Source organism: Xiphophorus hellerii, chromosome 17, assembly GCF_003331165.1.
Source record: "Xiphophorus hellerii strain 12219 chromosome 17, Xiphophorus_hellerii-4.1, whole genome shotgun sequence".
Taxonomy (NCBI): domain Eukaryota; kingdom Metazoa; phylum Chordata; class Actinopteri; order Cyprinodontiformes; family Poeciliidae; genus Xiphophorus; species Xiphophorus hellerii.
The window spans coordinates 7,962,954-7,980,730 of record NC_045688.1 but is presented as its reverse complement, the minus strand read 5'-3'; the positions used below and the strand labels follow the sequence as shown (position 1 = coordinate 7,980,730).

Here is a 17,777-nt window from a genome sequence, read left to right as displayed (position 1 = left end):
AAACCCCACTAGATGTCAACGCTGTTCCAGTGACCAAAATTATAAAATCACCTAAGACTCAATGGATTGTAATTTTCAACATTTTATAAATAATTAAATTTTTAAATAGCCAGCTAATGCTTCTAGAAGTGTTTATGATACTGGTTAGTCAGATATTTATTGTAAGCTGATAAAAAGATGGATCGTTTTCTCAAATATCTTGTTCAGCTGAATGTTTCACTTACAAGACAAATACAAGTATAAAAATTATTTTCACTTAAGAAATAAGCAAAATATAATAGAAATAGTAATGTTTATATGTTAAAAAAGTAAATAACTAACTTCATGTAAATGAAGATGTGAATTATTATAGTTTTTCCCCTGTTAATCTGAGAAATGACTTCTAAAAACCCTGAAATGTAGTGAAACAAATAAGTGAAGCCCATTAAAAAACTAATAGAGTTTTTGTGTGAACTAGTCAGGGCGCAAAATCCAGAAAACCAGATCAAATAACCCACAGAACCAGTTTGTAGACCCCCACTGTGACACACGACACGCTTCATTCAACACTTCCAGAGTGGCGTTTTATTTCAGAGTGAAAAAATGCAAGAAGGGTCGGGAAAAGGCAAACATGGTGACGAGGTGGAGACGAGGACTGACGCCGTCACGCTCAGGTGCTTTCTCTTAAAGCGACACGCCGCCCTCGCAAAAAAAAAAAGAGAGAAGCTTTTAACTTCAAATCTGCAACGCGGTAAATTACATTCACGTCAACCACTTCAAATCCAAACATTTCCCCCTGTAAACACACACACTGATGAAATGGGAGTTTCTCTTTACGTCACTGTGACTGTACGTTCTTCTGCTTTGACCCCGCCAGAGCAAACGGCATGTAGGGAACAGGGAGGGTCGGGGGGCAGGACCAAAATGAAGCGCTGATTGTCAAAAAAAAAAAAAAGATAGCACAAGACTACCTCTTCTTCTTCTTCCCTTGTGTCTTTAGGAGAAGAAGTCAGCTGAGTCGTGCGTTCATGATTGTTTCTGGATTTCACTGCAGAACTGTTTGTGTTTACACACCAACAAACTGGACCAGATTAACAGCAAACCTGCAGAGCCTCCAGTTCTTTTTCTCGTGAGCTGCACATGTATTAAAGAGAAATTAGCCTTTATTTTCCTAATCATTTGCTATGTTTTCCTTTAATATTTGCTCCTAGGGATGAACAATGTATTTGCAATAACATCAATATCAGATTGTACCAGTTTGATATGAAAAACAGATATTGCCATCTATCTGTGTTTCTGTTTTTTTTAAACATATCAAAACAGTAGAGAAATATATATATATATATTTCATAAACATTAGGTGCTATACAGCTCAGCTCAACAAGTGGTCAAGTTTTTCATAAATATAAGGAACATTTATATGATATGAGGTCAGATTTAGTCTTATAAAAGCATAAAAATGTTCTTTAAGAATAGAAAGAGTTACAATTATACTTAATTTTGGCCAAATTAATCCAACAAACATTTACTTAGTGAATAAACACAGAGTTCAGCAGTGAAGTAACAATCAGCTAAATAAAAACTGACTGCGGATATGAAATGATCTGGTAGTAGCTGGGCAGGGGAGGTTTTCTTGTTTTGTGTTTCTAGTTCCTGAGTTTCCACAGCTGTCAGAGACGCAGGTGACAGAGTAATGGACGGACGGGTGGAACATCAGGACGCAACGAGACAAAGACCGGACTGAGACATAAATACAGCTTCTGCTTAATGTCTAATCCTTCTCTGAGGTTCTGGAGTTTTCTCCTCCTTCCTCCTCCTGCTCCTCCTCATCATCTCCAAACGTCTGTTCCTCCCTGTTGGCGAGCGACTGTGAGCGCGCCGCCACCTGAGCGGCGAGGGCGGAGCTGAAGCTGAGCGTCTCCGAGCCGTGGATCTCCGTCAGTCTGTCCAGGACCGACACGGCGGGGATTTTCGGCTTCAGGAAGCAGTCCAGACCGTTCCGACGCTCCTCTTCCTCCTCCGTGACGCCGTCGTACTGGTGCAGCTCTGAAGCTCCGCCTCCAACAGAAGGTCCGCCCATCTCACTTTCCTCCGAGCCACAGCTGAACTCTGTAACCGGGTCGGGCCTCACCCTGTCGTCCTTTCCTTCCCATTGCTCCCCGTTGTTTCCTGCAGGCCGCTGTGATAGGTAGTTTCCTTCCTCAGAACCGATTCCTGCAGCGCCCACTGGACCCGGAGCGGCAGCATCAGGACTCTGGGTCAGAACCAAAGGCAATGCAGCAGCTGCAAGAGAGGGAGAAAGGAAATATTTAGGATTTTACTACAACTAGAGTTGTAATGATTAATCAGATTAATTATGATTAATCAATTATTGATCATTAATAGACTCAAAAAAAAGTCATTTGCTGGAAGAAAATCGTATTCAGAGCTGTAATTTAGCAAAAACTGTACAAAAACCCCCCATAAATTTTACGTTTAATATAAAGAAAGCCTATGTAATTATGCTGGAAAAGTTTTAGCTTCACCTGGTTCAAATTCAAATATATATATATATATATATATATATATATACATATATATATATATATAATTTTTTTTAATTATATATATATCCTGTTGCGGCTTTTATTGTCCAATTATTAATTGCTTAATCAATCATTAAATAAATAAATGAATAAAAAATATTCAACCCAAAAACTACTTCAACATGTTTCTACTCTAGTAAATGTAAAAAGTAGGCGTCCAAGAAATTACTCGAGTAAAAAAGTTATTTGGTAAAAAGGCGACTTGAGTACTAATAACTAATCAAAACATAAATCATTTAATATTTAAAAAAACATAAAGTTAATGTGGAAATTTTGGTGTAGAAAGACCAAAATTAAAATAATTTATACAAATAACATAATTATAAAATCAGGCAAAAGAAAAAAAAATTCTAATCAATTTCTTCCAATATAAAACTTATAAAACTAACAAAATGGCAGGTGAGTGTCTGTTTCTGGGCAGAGAATCCAGAACTCGTCAAAGTAAAAAGTACAGCGTAGCAAAAATACTCCTAAAGGTAAATTTCCTCCCAGGTTACTCGAGTAAATGTAATTAGTTACTAGCCAACTCTGACTAATATGAAATAGTTCTAAGACAGTAGCTGTAATTTTGCTTGTTTGGGTTAAGAACAGACCTGCAGCTTTTCTATTCTGTCATCCAGACTGGAAGCAGAAACTACAGCAGCTTCACTCCAGGAATAACTCCAGACCTTGGTCGCTGAACAGCAGCTGCTTCCTCTTCATCCTCTCCCCCTCGGATGCTCGGAAACCCAGGACAGCTTTCAGCTCCGACAGGACGCGCCGTGACTCCTCCCTCTCCCTCCGCTGCCGCTCCCGCTCCTCTGGGGACAGAACGTCGGACCAGGAACCTCTCCCCTCCCCGTCCGAGTCCGAGTCGGAGACGTAGGCCTCCAGCTCCTGGTGGGACCAAACAGAGGGACGGGAATCTTCATTTGAGACAAACGCAGCGCGAGTTTTAAGCTGAAAAGTCGAGGATCTTATCTCACCATTTCCTCTGGCACCGGGTCTCTGTCCAGGATGAGCGGGTAGGACGGAGGAGCAGCAGGAAGTTCAGGAACAAGAGGAGCAAACTGCGCCATGTCGTCAGCATTACCTGGACAGAGGGGGCGCTATGAGCTCACCGGAGCTTTGTTTGGAGGAAATGCAGGCCCACAGCATGACAGATCTTCCACTGTGATATAATTGGGCATGCAGTGCTTCTTGGTTGTGACCAGCAGCAGCTTATTGGGATTTAAAGTGACAAGATGCCCTAAAACAGCTCAAATCTCATAATCTAGAAAATGCTTTGTGCAAAATTTGTAATGAACATGTTTGTATAGTCCACAGGTGTCGAGGCCTGGCGACCAAATCTGGCCCGCTGCAGCGTTTGAGTTAAAACTCCAAATTACATCAATAAGTCCTTCCAGTTTTTCACAAATCTGCAAAATTCACACAAAAATCAACAAATCTCTCAAATTTTCCCTCAGTCTTACTTGATGTCAAGTTACAGTCTGTAACTCATACAGCGATTAATAAAAAGTCGCATTCAACATCATACATTAGCGCCAATATTGTAAACATTCATGACAAATATTTCCAAATTATCACCACAAAATCTGCAATTTTCATTGCAAAAAAAAAACCCCACTAAAGAATCACAAAATCCTGGACGTACAGCTATTTATTAATATTTTAACAGTTTAATTGGTTTTATCAACATATTCTGGCACAATTGGCTCTTTAAGAACATTCAGATTTTTGATATGGCCCAAAATGACACCCCTGGTACAGTCTGTAGATCTATCCTAACTGTACAAGGAAGCATAATAGGTCACCTTTAAAAATGAGAAAATCTTAGAAGTTTTGATACTTTTATATGGTTTTCATTGAGCTTTTTTAGAATTGAATAAATTTACTCTGATTTAAGGTTGGATTCTCAGAGAATGCTGCTGCAATAAAAGACACATTTATTCTCAGGACTTGCACAGTTCTTTACCAGGAGTGCCAGTGACTTAAATGTTTTGTTATAAATAACTGAAAAAGTGCTAAATGTGGCTTTTTTACTTTCCCTGCTTACCTGTACTGGCGTTGGCTCGTCTTAGCATGCGCTCCACCTGGCAGACCGTGTCCTCCCAACAGCCGGCGCTGGCCTGCATGTGGGGTTGCAGCTGCTGCAGCCGCTCGCTCAGGTCCTGGTAGCCTTCGAGCGTCAGCTCCGTCAGCTCCTTGGACACCATCAGCTTCTCCAGATCGTCCTCCAAGATGATCATCCTGTTGGTTCAAAAGGGTGGAGGTCAATCTGGTCTTGATCTAATGCAGACAAAGTGGAACAAAGCGAGTTGTGGATGAATCTCACTCGCTGAGGAGCGTCTTGAGGTGGAGCTGCAGGCTGCGGATGGATGTGTGCAAAGCGTTGAGCTCCCGACATTTCTCCCTCGCTCGTCCGCTCCTGTCGGCGCTCATTGTCCTGGGCTGCATCTCAAAGTGCCGGTGGAAGTCGTAGCTGCGCTGCACGTCGCCCAGACAGCTGGCCAGGGCGTGATGGAGGGGCTCTGTCACCGCGGCGACGGACCGGTGCAGCGGAGGTGGAGGAAGTGAGGGAGATGAAGGAAGAGGGACGTCTTCTTTGGTTCTGCCTTCCTCGGACTCCGCGGTTGGGTGCGGTGAGAGGAGGAGAGCGAGCCGACGGAAACATTCTGAGCTCTGACCCAACCACAGCTGGAACAACATCTGCAGAGACAAAATAATAATCAGCTGCAAGTTATCAATTGTGACAATTAGTTAATCTAAAAGCTGATTAATCTTATTGATCTACTAAAGATTAACTAAGTGGCCGTTTTCTTAAAAACTTGACCGACCATCTTTCCATTATATAAATGACTATATTTTTCATATCCTGAATAAAAAAATCATTAATTTTAACGACATTTTGTATGTACTCCCCGTTTATTCAGTGAATATAAAATACTCACTGAATAACATATTGTGGTTTTCTTATATTAAACTTAAATATATATATTTTTAAAAATACAACAAAACAGGAACCTCTTAAGTTTCTGAATAGAAAATTAAAAGATGAAAAGAAAAATATTTGTGTGCCATATTTAATTCTCCATGACCAGAGGCGGTGGTTGCTCTGGAAGGAATAAAGTAAATGAATTACATCAACTCTCACCAGCCCACAAAATCAACCTTGTTTATTGGCATCGTATTATTATATTTCATCATATTACAATATTTCACCACCAGCCCCTCCGCTTTCCTGACATTAGCCTCACCTTCGTAGCACATCCGTATTTTTTGTTTGAGAAGTTTCGTTGCTAACTGCTCCGTTATGTAGCTCGGCTGAATAGTGCTATAAAGGTGATAACTTTAGGAAATTGTCGAGTATCTATATTTCAAAACAGAACCGCATAAAGTGCATTGTACATCCCACACTGGATTCGGTTCGGGCCGTTTCTCTTTCCCGTTCTGATACGGCCGCCAACTTTGCTTCTACCTCAACGGCTCCGACCAGTGACGCCCTCTGCTGGATGGCGGCCAAACTACAACACTAAAAGAAGGTGTAATGGACGTTATTAGTTAATCGATTGGAACAAATTTTAATTTAATAAACCACTAACCGACAATTAATTGTAAGTCGATAAATTGTTTGCATCCCTATCTCAAAGTTTCTCTATCTTCTGGTTCCATTACTTGGGGAATACCGAACTTTAACCGTGAGGAGGCCAAACCTTGAGGGCCGGAAGGCTGTAGTCGTCGGTCAGCTCCTGCGCCTGCTCGTCCCCCAGGTGTTCGATCCCAAGGCCCAGGCCCAGCTCCTTCAGAGGCACCGCGCACACATAGTTGGTCACATTGTCGACCTCAGAGTTCAGCGGGAACGTTCAGGGGAGTTAAAGACACAAAACATATCTGGAAAAGCAATGTTCACATTTATAAACTTTAATTTGTTCCTGGTTTATGTCTCAGGCTTATTTCATCTAACAAGAAGGGATCTTTTTGGTGAAAATATGTCCTGATGCATCAAAGAATCAATTCTGAAAGTCATTAAAGGAAGGTTAGGGATCTGAGCTAATGGAAAAATAATATTTCAGTGCAGAAGCAAATAAACAGGGATGAAAATGGATAAAAAAAAAGAAGGTTAGAAGAGAACAAGAAATAAAAAAAAGAAAAATTACAGAAATAAAAAATTAAAAAAAGAAAAGACAAAAGGGAAAAATCAAATTAGAAAAATGTAAATAAAATTAGACAAAGAAACAGGAAGGAAAAAAATAGAAATAAGCGTGTAACACGAAAGGGAAAAAAAACTGAAGAGGAAAAAAACTAAAACAACAAATAATAGAAAAGATGAAGGAAACAGAACAGAAATGAAAACAAATAAAAAGCACAAAAGGATAAAGAAGAAATTTTTAAAAAAGAGCATGAAAAACGGAGAAATGAAAATGCTGAGAAAGAAAAAACTCTTAGAACTATATTAAAGACACTGAAATCCTCATCCTTCACAGCCTCTAATTTATGGTGTGAATAAAAACATTAATCAAATGAATCCAATTCAAACAGCAGCAGTGGCACAGAACCAGCTGAAAGCCTCAGGAAGTTTTACAACAGGACACATCATGGAGGTCCTGGTTTGTCTCAGGTAAAGGATATGCTTTGAGCATGTGGCAGGTGGCCCGGCGCGAGGCTCTGAAGGCCGAGCGGAGAGCCCGGTACAGCACTTTCCGGAGTCCCATCAGCTGCTGGCTGCGAGGCACCGCCCCGGGCCCCGCCCTGCTAAAGGAGCTGGCCGCACTCACCCTGTCGAGCAAACTTGACAAGTGAAATGTGATACAACTGTGGAGACGTCCCAAAGAGGCGTGGGGGCACACACAACACACACGACTGAGACATGAACTCTACTTAGCATCCAACAAATGCACCTTTCATGTAAAAATCCCCCCAAACTTTTAAGAGTTTTCGGTTCTTTTTCCAGACATGAAACATTAAATTTCACAACAAATTTACAGCAGATATTTCTAGAGTGGCAAGACTTTAACGTGAAGCCTGCAAAAACCAGAAACTGGAGAGAAAGAATGATAAAACGAAGGAAAAAAAGGTACGACACATGGAGATAGGAGGGATAAATAAAAGGATGAAGGGATAAAAGCAAAGGAAATAAAAAGAAAACAAACATGAAATAAAGAGAGACAAAATAAAGACAGGATACAAGGAAGAAAGAAAAGAACACGAGGAAGGAATTGAAGATAATAAATAAGATTATGAAGAATCATTAAAATGCAGCATCACTGGCTGCATTTTTATTATAAATGTGTGCAAAATTTTGTCAATATTCTGTTAATTTCACAAAATACAATTTCACAATTGCAGTGTTTCCATCAAATAAGAGACAGAATTAAAACCACACGTTAAAACGTTTGTTCACATGATAAGTTATTAAAATCACGCATTCATTTATCTGAGCCTTAATCCATTATTCTTTTATCTACTGTCTTATCAAAATAAAGCTCAACAATGTTATTCAAAGAAAGGGTCTTTCATTTAAATGTTCAAATTAGGGTTAGGGTTAGGGTCAGAAATGTTTTTCAACAACAATATTTGTGTTTTTGGCGCCATGAATGTTGTGCTATGTAACACAGTAATACAGTTACCTGAAAAAATAAGTATTTTATCATACTCTTTATCATTATCACAACAGTAACAAAAAATATTGTGATAAAATTTTAAGTTCATATCGTCCAACTTGTTTTAAATTACTGCAAAAGATCCAGTTAAAATCAGGGCAACATTAAATTATCCTAAAACTACACCTTTATAATGAATCAATCTAGAATACATCAATCTAGAAGAATTTCTGTGATTGGATGAGGAAGAGTGAAGCTCTTACAGGGTGAACCCTCTGGAGATGACCTCCGTCTCCTGGACCAGCCGCAGGGCTTTTCGGGCCAGTCCCGTCAGAGTTTTGCTGTTGTGGACTAGAGTCTGGAGCCGCGTGGCTCTGGTCTGGACGTCCTTCTGCATCCGCCTCCGTCTCCACAGCACCAGGCCCCTCAGCGCCACCCAGCCCAGCAGGGCCAGAGCCCACGGGGCCGCAGCCAGGGACCACAGGCTGTCCGGAGAGCAGCAGACGCCCAGCAGCATGGCAGCCAGACCCAGCAGCCCCGCCACATCCCTGACAAAATAAATTCATCATTAACTGATTAAAGTAGAAGAAGAGAAGATTAAGCTTTTTACACCAAGGTTATAATTAAAGCTGGACCATTACTCAATAAAAATATGTATCATCATAGACATGAGATCAAAATCAATGCATAATACATATGATAGAATATTCACTGAACTCTGATCCAGAACCGCACAGCATTCTGGGAAATGTGGGCAGAGGAAAAACTTTAACTGCTCATCCTCTCTGGACCAGCTAAGCTAGATTGGTGGCTTCAACTAACTCACTCTTTCTTTCGTTGCCTAGCAACTCACTATCTCTCTTTGGTTACCTAGCAACAGCCTGTTGAGTAAGTTCAGCAGCAGCAGTTTAAGGTTTTGTTACTGTGCCTCATAACTGCTTAAAAATAAAAAATAACGGCGTGAAGTGAAAACTGTGGATTACACAAACACAAGGTCACGACTACAATTTTGTAGCATTTCAGATATTCAAAACCAAAAACTAATCAATAATTATCAATATCGACTGACAAAAAATTATTTTTTCTCCCAATTGTCTCCCAAAAGCCATCGTCATTTAACTTAATGCCAAGTTAAATCCAACTCAGCATTAAGTTAGATTTATGGACAGCACCTTAATGATTGTGACTTGCGGTATTTAGGTGTGGCCTGAACATTTGCAGTCATGTGAGGATTGCACAGGCAGGGAGAATATAAAAACAGACAACTGAATATCACAATAAAAATGTTGGGTGATAAACTGTCAGTAATTATTGCGATAAACAATAACATTACTTATAATAAAACTGGAGAATATTACACAGTCAAGTTATTTGATGTTAAAGTAGCTTTAACTGGAAAAATTGACAATTATAAATCCAGGTTCCTATGTTTGTTAACTGGTGTCCCACAGGGCTGTATGCTAGGTACAATTATTTTTTGGGATGTATATTATTGTTTTAACTTCTCTTCTCAGTTGGAGTCATTTCATAATGAATAAGATTGTTTACCCAATGTACAGATTTTTATTATACAATGTAAACAAATGAGCTTTTAAGAATGAGCAATGTCTAAACACTTTATTGATGTGGATCGTCTTTGCTGAAACAATCACATTTATTGCACAATGTTTTAGTTTTTTAACTAGAAAAATATATAAATAAATAAAAATACTTAAATTACTGATTAATTATATGACATACTCATTCAAGCTAGCCTTTTAGCTAACCTGGACATATTTACATTTAACTTCTTTAATTATTAATGAATGATGTCCATTTTAAATTAATAAATTATTAAGAGAGAAATACCATAGCGATGGAGTGGAGATGAGACTCTGTCTTGGGAGGGAGCTGACTCGGCTGGGAGAGCCGGAGGGTGATGAGCCGAGGGTGAGCAGGCTCGGGTCCAGCAGCTCGATAAGCTCCACGTCCTCCTGCAGCAGAACGTCCTGGTCCAGGATGCATCTGACCGAGTACTGGCCGAAAACACTGTCCTGTGACGAGGAGGCGGGAAAACCAGTGAAGCAAACCATAAACAATACACATTTGCAAATGACAAAAATAAATACATTTCTGGACGTACCAGCTGTTGATCCAGCTTACGAGATTCAGCTGCCTGGTGAAGAGGACTCCATCTCCGCAAGGCCTCAACCAGCCTCCATAAACATCCTCCCTGAAAAAGACACACAGCAAGGAAACATAACCAAGCAATTCAGAGATAAACTCACAATAGGCTTATCTCTGTTTAGACTGCCAAATTATTTGCTCTGCAAGAGCACAAAACCTTGCCAAATATTTTTGGTCTAGTTTCTAGAGCAAATATCTTAGCACACTTGAAATAAGACAAAACTAACTTACAAGTAACTTTTCAGCAAGATATAGGAGCTTGGGTGAAGTCAAAAAAAGTTCTATTTCCACATGCAGATTATTTCACTTATAGAAAAAAATGTCTTGTAGTAAAATCATTTGCCAGTGAAACTAGTACATTTTCATCAAAATAAGGAATTATTTATGCAGTACAAACTCCTATATCTTTCTGAAAAGTTAGTTTTGTCTTATTTCAAGTGTACCGAGATATTTGCACAGCAAACTAGACCAGAGATCCTTGGTAATATTTTGTGTTTTTGCAGTGTGATACTTTTATGGACAAATTCTTAAGTCAAACACACCAAAGGAGTATCCCAGTTGACAAAGTCTTTCGTGCAATAATCTGTAAAGGAGTTCTGCTGCACAAATTGCAAAACTTGTCTGAGTTTCTGTTAGGAGTTTGTCACGTTTGTGCAATTTAAAAAAAGTCAAGTATCAAACTGTATTTCTGTTGCAGAAATACACAAAACGTATTTTAATCAGCATATTCTCCTGTCAACACCTTCACAGAGGAAAATCACCACAGACTTCTACAATGTTTCAGTGCAGCACCGTTTGGATGCATGACATAGCTCAAGAGGTTTTTCAAAATCTTGCTCAGTTTTGTTGCCAGATCCTCCCAAAAATGCATAATGCCTCATTGTGAACAGGATTTATTCGACTCTAATCTGCTTACAGTGTTTGAGTGAAAATGGGACTCATGTCGGCGCTCATGTTTGTTTAATTTCAGAGGCGGTTAAGTGTGTTTACTCTACAACTGCAGCCGTATTGATTACCAATGGGACATTCACATGCCACTGATCATCAGTTTTATCAATGTAGGCCACAACTCTGCCCAGAGCCGTACCGCAGATGATAATCAACAGCAGAAATGATGCAAAGTCTGAATGGATCAAATCTAGTTATTACTCTGGTGTACTCATGTTGACGCTCATCTGTATTCTGCTGCAGCTTCTGGAAAAACTGCAGCTCTGATGAGTGTCAGTAATTCGAAGAACTGGAGTAAAAACTCCTTGTGCAGAAAAGTGTGGGAGTGCATGCAGAGCCTCTCCAAAATAAAGCAAAAACAGAAACAATGATTTGGCTTCAACCCCTACAGCCAGGGGCTCACAGCAAATCATGTTATTTTTTTCTATTTTCACTAAACTGGTTCACAAACCAGTTGAAAGTGACACTACAGTAGAAACGCAATGTTATGTACAGTTTACTTTCCATCTCCAGAGTATCTGTGTTTAAGTTTCTCTCTTTCCTGGTCAGAATCACTGGTGAAGATACAGATGAAGCTGTTAGGTTTGTTTTTTTTTTTTTTGTATATATATATTTATTCAGAATGTATGTCCATACAAAATCTACATCCAAAGTACAATATTATTCTTTTTTTTTTTTTTTTTTTCCCTGTGGAAATCCCCCCCCCCGCCAAAAAAAAAAAAAAAAAATTCAGAAATAAAACCCACCCACCCCACCCGCTCTCTCCATGTAACAACACATGTAGTAGTATTACATTTAGCACTACCCACACTTTTGATAGGCCAGAGTAAAGGGAAAAGGATACAACAAAAATATTAAAAGAATTGAAACAAGGCAGCAAAGATCAATACAGATCAGTCTCTCAGGTCTATTCTGGTTAAAATGTCCAGGAAGGGAGTCCATATCCGGTCAAACTTAGCCAATGTCCCACGTATTGAATGGAGAATTTTTTCAGGTGTGCAGTATGACAACAGTTCGTTGATCCAATGTTTCTGGTTTGGAGGTTCCATAGATTTCCAATTTTTAAGTATACATTTTTTTGCTGCAGATGATGCTAACAAAACAAAGTGTTTCTTGCAAGAATTTAATTTCAAGGACATAATATCTCCAAGTATCCAAATCCTGGGGTCAGGATCTAAAGAAAGTCCACAAACTGCTGATGTTACCAGAATTACATTATCCCAGTAGGTTTGCAAGTGTACACAATTCCAAAGCATATGAAGAAGATCCCCCACAGACGTCTTACATCTCTGGCATTTGTCAGTGATACTGGCATTCACCTTATTCAACCTATATGGGGTATAATATATGCGGTGAAAAATATTAAATTGAATTTGTCTGTGTTTTGTTGATGTTAATATTGTTTGAGATGAATTTAGTAATCTGCTCCAGCTTTTGTCATCATAGTTGCAGTTTAAGTCCAACTCCCATTTCGATTTTTTCGAATACTTGTCATAAGCTGGTGAATAGTCAAGAACAATTTTGTAAATACAAGAAATAAGTCCTTTTGTAGTAGTACGTTTAGGATCTAATAAACATGATTCAAGCAAGGTTTCCTCTGGTTTACTTGGGAATATCTCTAATGTTTGGCTCTTAATCCAATGTCTAATCTGCAAATATTTGAAATAACTGTGCCTATGCAAGTCATAAAATTCAGATAATTGATCGAAGCTGGCAAAAACATTATTGGTATAAAGGTCGCCTACTGATCTAATGCCTTTTCTAACCCAAGTTTGTAGTATACCATCTGTTATAGGTTGAGGAATGTTGAAGCTGTTAGGTTTAAATATTCTATTAGCTTTTTTCTTTGTCGAGCTTTTCATTAGGGTTTATTTGGTAGATCAAAACAAAGTAGAACAAAACTATTAAGTGGAAGAAAAATAACAATATGTAAAGCTAGTAGACACATAAAACATGACAACTGAAGCTTAACCACAGCAAACACATGCAGTGTTGTTTCATCACATAGTGGGAAAAGACTAGAATAAAGTAGCAGGAGGTACTTTATGAAAGGATACATTTATACCAAATAAACTATTTACTGGTAGACTGAATAATTCCCCAGGACTGTATTTGCTTAAGCAGTTCAAGTACAATAAAAAGAAACAAAACAGGTAAATGAGGCTGTAAATTATGTAGCAGTCTGTGTAACAAGGTACTTCAGTACTATAAAACATAAACTGAGAGCTGCTTTATATGTTAATATCATATATACTTATTATATTCCAGAAGAATTTATCCAGTTTTGCATATTTTTACATCTGGAACAAAGTCTAAGTCTTCGAGTGCTGGCTGCAACATGTCACACCACAATTTAAAGGATGCATCCTTTAAAATCGTGCAAACCTTCACAGCAGCAAATCAGGACTTTGACATTTATGAGTGTTTGCAGCAGTACAGACAGTTATCTATCCGAGTTTAACCTTTATCTGGGCTCCAGGAAATGCCTGGAAGAGGGAAGAGTCAGATCTGAGTCTCTCATCCTCCTTAACTCCTTAGAACAACACACCGCCGGGGAGGAAGCATGACACGCATGGAAAGTTCCCGAGCGAGGCGAGCGTAGCTCCGCTTCCCGTTTTCATGAGGAGAGCAAACAAGGAGAGGCTGAGTCATGTGATCTCCCCCCCACCAAAGCTTACCGGGACACGTCGCCTGCACAACTGAATAAAACCTAAAACTAGAGTCACTAATGGTTGTTTTAATACTCAGGTTGTGCTCGGTTCTACTAAAAACATCTGGAGAATGAACACACAGAAATCATACTAAGTTCCTGTTACAGTGAGGGGTTACATCAGAGAAAAAACAACCAGATGGCGGTAATCGCATTACAGAAATCTCTTATAAAATCAGGGCAATCTTCTTGTTTTTTTTATCTACCCGATGCAACAAGCAAAAACAAAATGTAAAAACATAATACCTGAATCTGGATGTAGGAAGCTTCTCCTGCCATGTTTGTTGCCTTGTTTGACAGAAGCCAGCATGTGTCCTTTTTTGGGGTCAATAGTCTGATTAATTACTTTTATCTGACTGCACAAGTTATTAAAGGGGAATGACATGACAAACACAGACGCAAGAGGAAGCCAGGATGGATGCAGAACAAGAGAATCACACTGCGACTTTGATATCTACTGCATAAATTTTGTCAAATTATTATCACCATCATTATTATTATTATACCGTTAAACCACAAAATGATGCCAGCAGCTGTCACCTTCCACAACAGGTCTTTAAAGGATTTGAACATTTAATTTTCCTTTGGGATCAATAAAGTATTTTTGAATTTGAATATTCTGTGAATAAAATAAAAACCACCTTTATGGTTCTGCAATACAGCAACAGAAATAAAGATTCAGACAAAAAGTTCTTAGTGTTAAAAACAATACATATAAAAACAAATGAACAATAGCAATAATAATAACATACAGTACAAGACTAACAAAAAACTACTGATAGTAGTTTGTGAATCTTCAGACTAAAAATAAGAAAAATAAGAAAAATGGAGGAAGAATGAATGGAAAAAAGCATGAATGGATATTTTGATGGATATAGAATAAAAAAGGAAATAAATACAATACTCTGTTGTCTTTTTATATTCTTATCCAAATCTAAAAAATGGTTTTACCAAATCCTAGACTTTCTCTGCAATGTTTTAGCTGACATTATCAATAGTAAGATGTTGCATAATTCACCATATTTCCTTAAATTATCATGTAAAATATTCTGAAAATTGACCAAATCAATAGATGAAATACGTTGTTCATTCTGGATTCCATCTGATAGCGGAATGAATAAAACTTGTGATATTCAGCAGGATAAATCTTCGGTAATCTCTCAAGAATACCAAGAAAAGCTTGTTTCGTATCAGTAAGTAGGATGGAGGAGAACTCACTGAGGTTTTCTGATGCTCTTGGCCAGGAGAGCCCAGGTCTCCCTCTGCACCGCCGTACTCCTCCTCCTGCGACGCCGTCGGACATGACTCGAAGTCTGTGTGCCCTAGATCCTGAAGGTACTGGAACAGCGGGGAGTTCTGCAGAGATGGAGAGAAAGAGAAACTTACTGATCTGAATGAGGAGGAGGAAAATGTCATGTCAACTGAGGGAAGATGAAAGGATGCGAGGTGAAACTGGTCCCATGTTTACATGGTGTGAATAAAAATCCAAGCATGTTAATTTTTAGTTTTTAGGGGAAAAAAAGTATAAGCTTGTTTAATCCCAGATAGAAAAGTGCTGTCTGTTATGCAATTATGATTTTATCCAAATGATGTCTAACCCACTTATTCCCAGCTGCTGAGCCCATATTTCTGGATGATATCCATCTGAGCAGCTCCTCTGTGTTTAATTCCTACAGGAAAGCATTTCAAGACCTCTGCAATCATTGCCAACTGCCTGCACTGCAGCTATAGCAAACAATGGCTACTCACATGCATTGTCACACGAGGTCGCAGCTCATGTTGTCACCAAGCAAACCCTCAGATGTAGAGCTACGCTGGAGTCATTTTTCAGAACCGACGCAGCGGAAATTGGATGTGATCACCCCACCCCACCTCGTTATAAATGCGGATGAAACACCGGCTCAGCCTCCCTCATGACCACCAAAGCTCCTTGGCTCGACAGGAACACGCTCAGAAACTCAGCCAAATAAGTGGAGTTGTTTGGGATTACACTGCAACAGGCAGTGGGGCTGCTAAAGCGACGCTAGCTTACCTGCTAGCCTGTTAATGAGCCCATATTTACCTCTAATCGTTATGACAAAGCATCAGTTCGTTTAGAAAAAGAGGCGCGCTTCTACAAACCTCAAATACCACATCTTCGTCAAACTCCTCCGTCATTGCTCTCCGCCATCGATACCAAGCCCATTCAGCATTCTCCAGTTGGAGGCGAGAATTGTCACAAACAGCGGTTGGGAAGTTATGAGTTAGCCGGGCGCTAACCTTCGGCTAAAACTACAACTCCCAAACTGCATTTCGATTTGCCACTTCCTCGCGAGGAATGATAAAATATATTTTGAACTTTTTTCTCACAATATAATATAATAAATATAATATAATATAATATAATGTAATATAATATAATATAATGTAATATAATATAATATAATGTAATATAATATAATAACATTTAAATAGTTACGTTTTGAGTAAAAAGTGTACATTTAAGATTAGTTTAGCTATACTAAACTTTACTTAAGAAATATTATTATGAAGCATTGCTACTATTCTTGAGTAGAATTTCTGGATACTCAGCATGCGTGACTTCACTGAATGAATGATGAGAATACTTTAACCAGAAATGCATGAGACGCAGAGAAAAACCGAGCTTATGTTAAAGAGGGTAAGCGTTGCTGTGTTAATGTTGTCTTCTTAAATTTCCTTGTAAACAGAAGATTTATTATCTAATCAGTTACAGAACAGTGTAACAATCTAGTCAAAAATGAACTACACTGCTGTAACTGTTGGAACAGTTTCAGTTTTTCTTAGTCGCATTGTTATTTACCATGTGCCCAGCCTATTGTGGCATTTGTAACTTAAAAACATGCAGTAAACACTATGTGTTCCCAATTGAAACCCCTACATTATCTATTCTAAGCATTAATTACATAAGTTTTATATTTAATATTTCAATGACAATAAAAGAATGAACACAAAACACAAGTATAAAACATGCACAATAAGTATACATTGTGTAAAAGATAAAAATAAATAAGTTGCTTTCTTTGGATCCAAAGACGAACAACCAAGAGTACACAGCTTCAATTATTACAGCTGGAAAGACCTGAAATCTGGGTGTCCTAAGATGGACTAAGACTTGAACTTTCAGAAACACATAAAGACAGTTACAAAGCCAGCCTTCTATCACTAAAAGAACCTTTCCAGGATCAATGGACTAATATCCCAGCAAGATACTCATCCATGCAATTATCTTTAGTCAAATTTATTACTGTAACTGTGTTTTCACATTTCTGCCTAAAAAGTCCAGAACACGTCTGCTTACATTCTCAGTAAGACTAGAAGAAAAACAGTACCTCCCCTTACCCCCAGTTCAAAGCCCTTACACTGGCTCACAGAATAGACTTTAAAATACTTATGTTTATAAGTTTCTGAACTTATACATTTTAAATATAAACCTGTAAATCAAGACCTTTCAAGGATTTAAATACTTTTTCTATAAGAACATGTCTTAGACATTTAGTTTGAGGATTTTGCTTAACAACCTGAATTAAAGTTGCACAACATGACTAAAGACTCAACTCACCAATAAATAAATAGTAAAAATGAACAAAAGAATGCATTTTAAAATGTATAAAAGAATAAAAACAAGTAATACTAAATAAGCAAAGTTGAAGCATCTTTTAACCCAGTTAAAGCAGAAATTATTTCAGTAATTTCTTGGCCTCTGTCTCCCCTTCCGATATGGCCGCTACGTTGACGTGTTGCTGCATAGTGTTGAGCCGTTCAAAATCCCGTAGAGCGCCCCCAAGTGGT

The 17,777-nt window shown here is 38.6% G+C and overlaps 1 protein-coding gene across 3 annotated transcripts; it reads right to left on the bottom strand.

The window, feature by feature from the left end:
- Nucleotides 1–537: 537 nt before the first annotated feature.
- Nucleotides 538–16,245, bottom strand: vezt (vezatin, adherens junctions transmembrane protein). 3 transcript variants are annotated; one of them, XM_032589947.1, is made up of 12 exons: nt 16,089–16,245; nt 15,186–15,323; nt 10,266–10,355; nt 9,992–10,176; nt 8,407–8,691; nt 7,173–7,331; nt 6,257–6,404; nt 4,879–5,252; nt 4,600–4,793; nt 3,530–3,636; nt 3,233–3,440; nt 538–2,262 (listed from the first exon to the last, which is right to left on the bottom strand). In XM_032589947.1, exons 1-12 carry the CDS (start codon nt 16,122–16,124, stop codon nt 1,751–1,753), a joined length of 2,436 nt encoding a protein of 811 aa, XP_032445838.1. In that variant the 5' UTR covers nt 16,125–16,245; the 3' UTR covers nt 538–1,750. The 3 variants fall into 3 exon arrangements, with proteins under 3 accessions (XP_032445838.1, XP_032445840.1, XP_032445841.1); XM_032589949.1 differs by having other exon boundaries at nt 7,173–7,319; XM_032589950.1 differs by lacking the exon at nt 16,089–16,245 and adding an exon at nt 15,717–15,847.
- Between the last annotated feature and the right edge of the window lie 1,532 nt (nt 16,246–17,777).

Bases quoted from the DNA above. Each gene is read 5' to 3' on its own strand.
- vezt (XM_032589947.1), bottom strand. From the start codon at position 16,124: ATGACGGAGGAGTTTGACGAAGATGTGGTATTTGAG. The intron at 10,356-15,185 runs GTGAGTTCTCCT...TGTCTTTTTCAG, and splicing joins AAGAGCATCAGAAAACCTCA to GGAGGATGTTTATGGAGGCT. The intron at 3,637-4,599 runs GTAAGCAGGGAA...CCCTCTGTCCAG, and splicing joins ACGAGCCAACGCCAGTACAG to GTAATGCTGACGACATGGCG.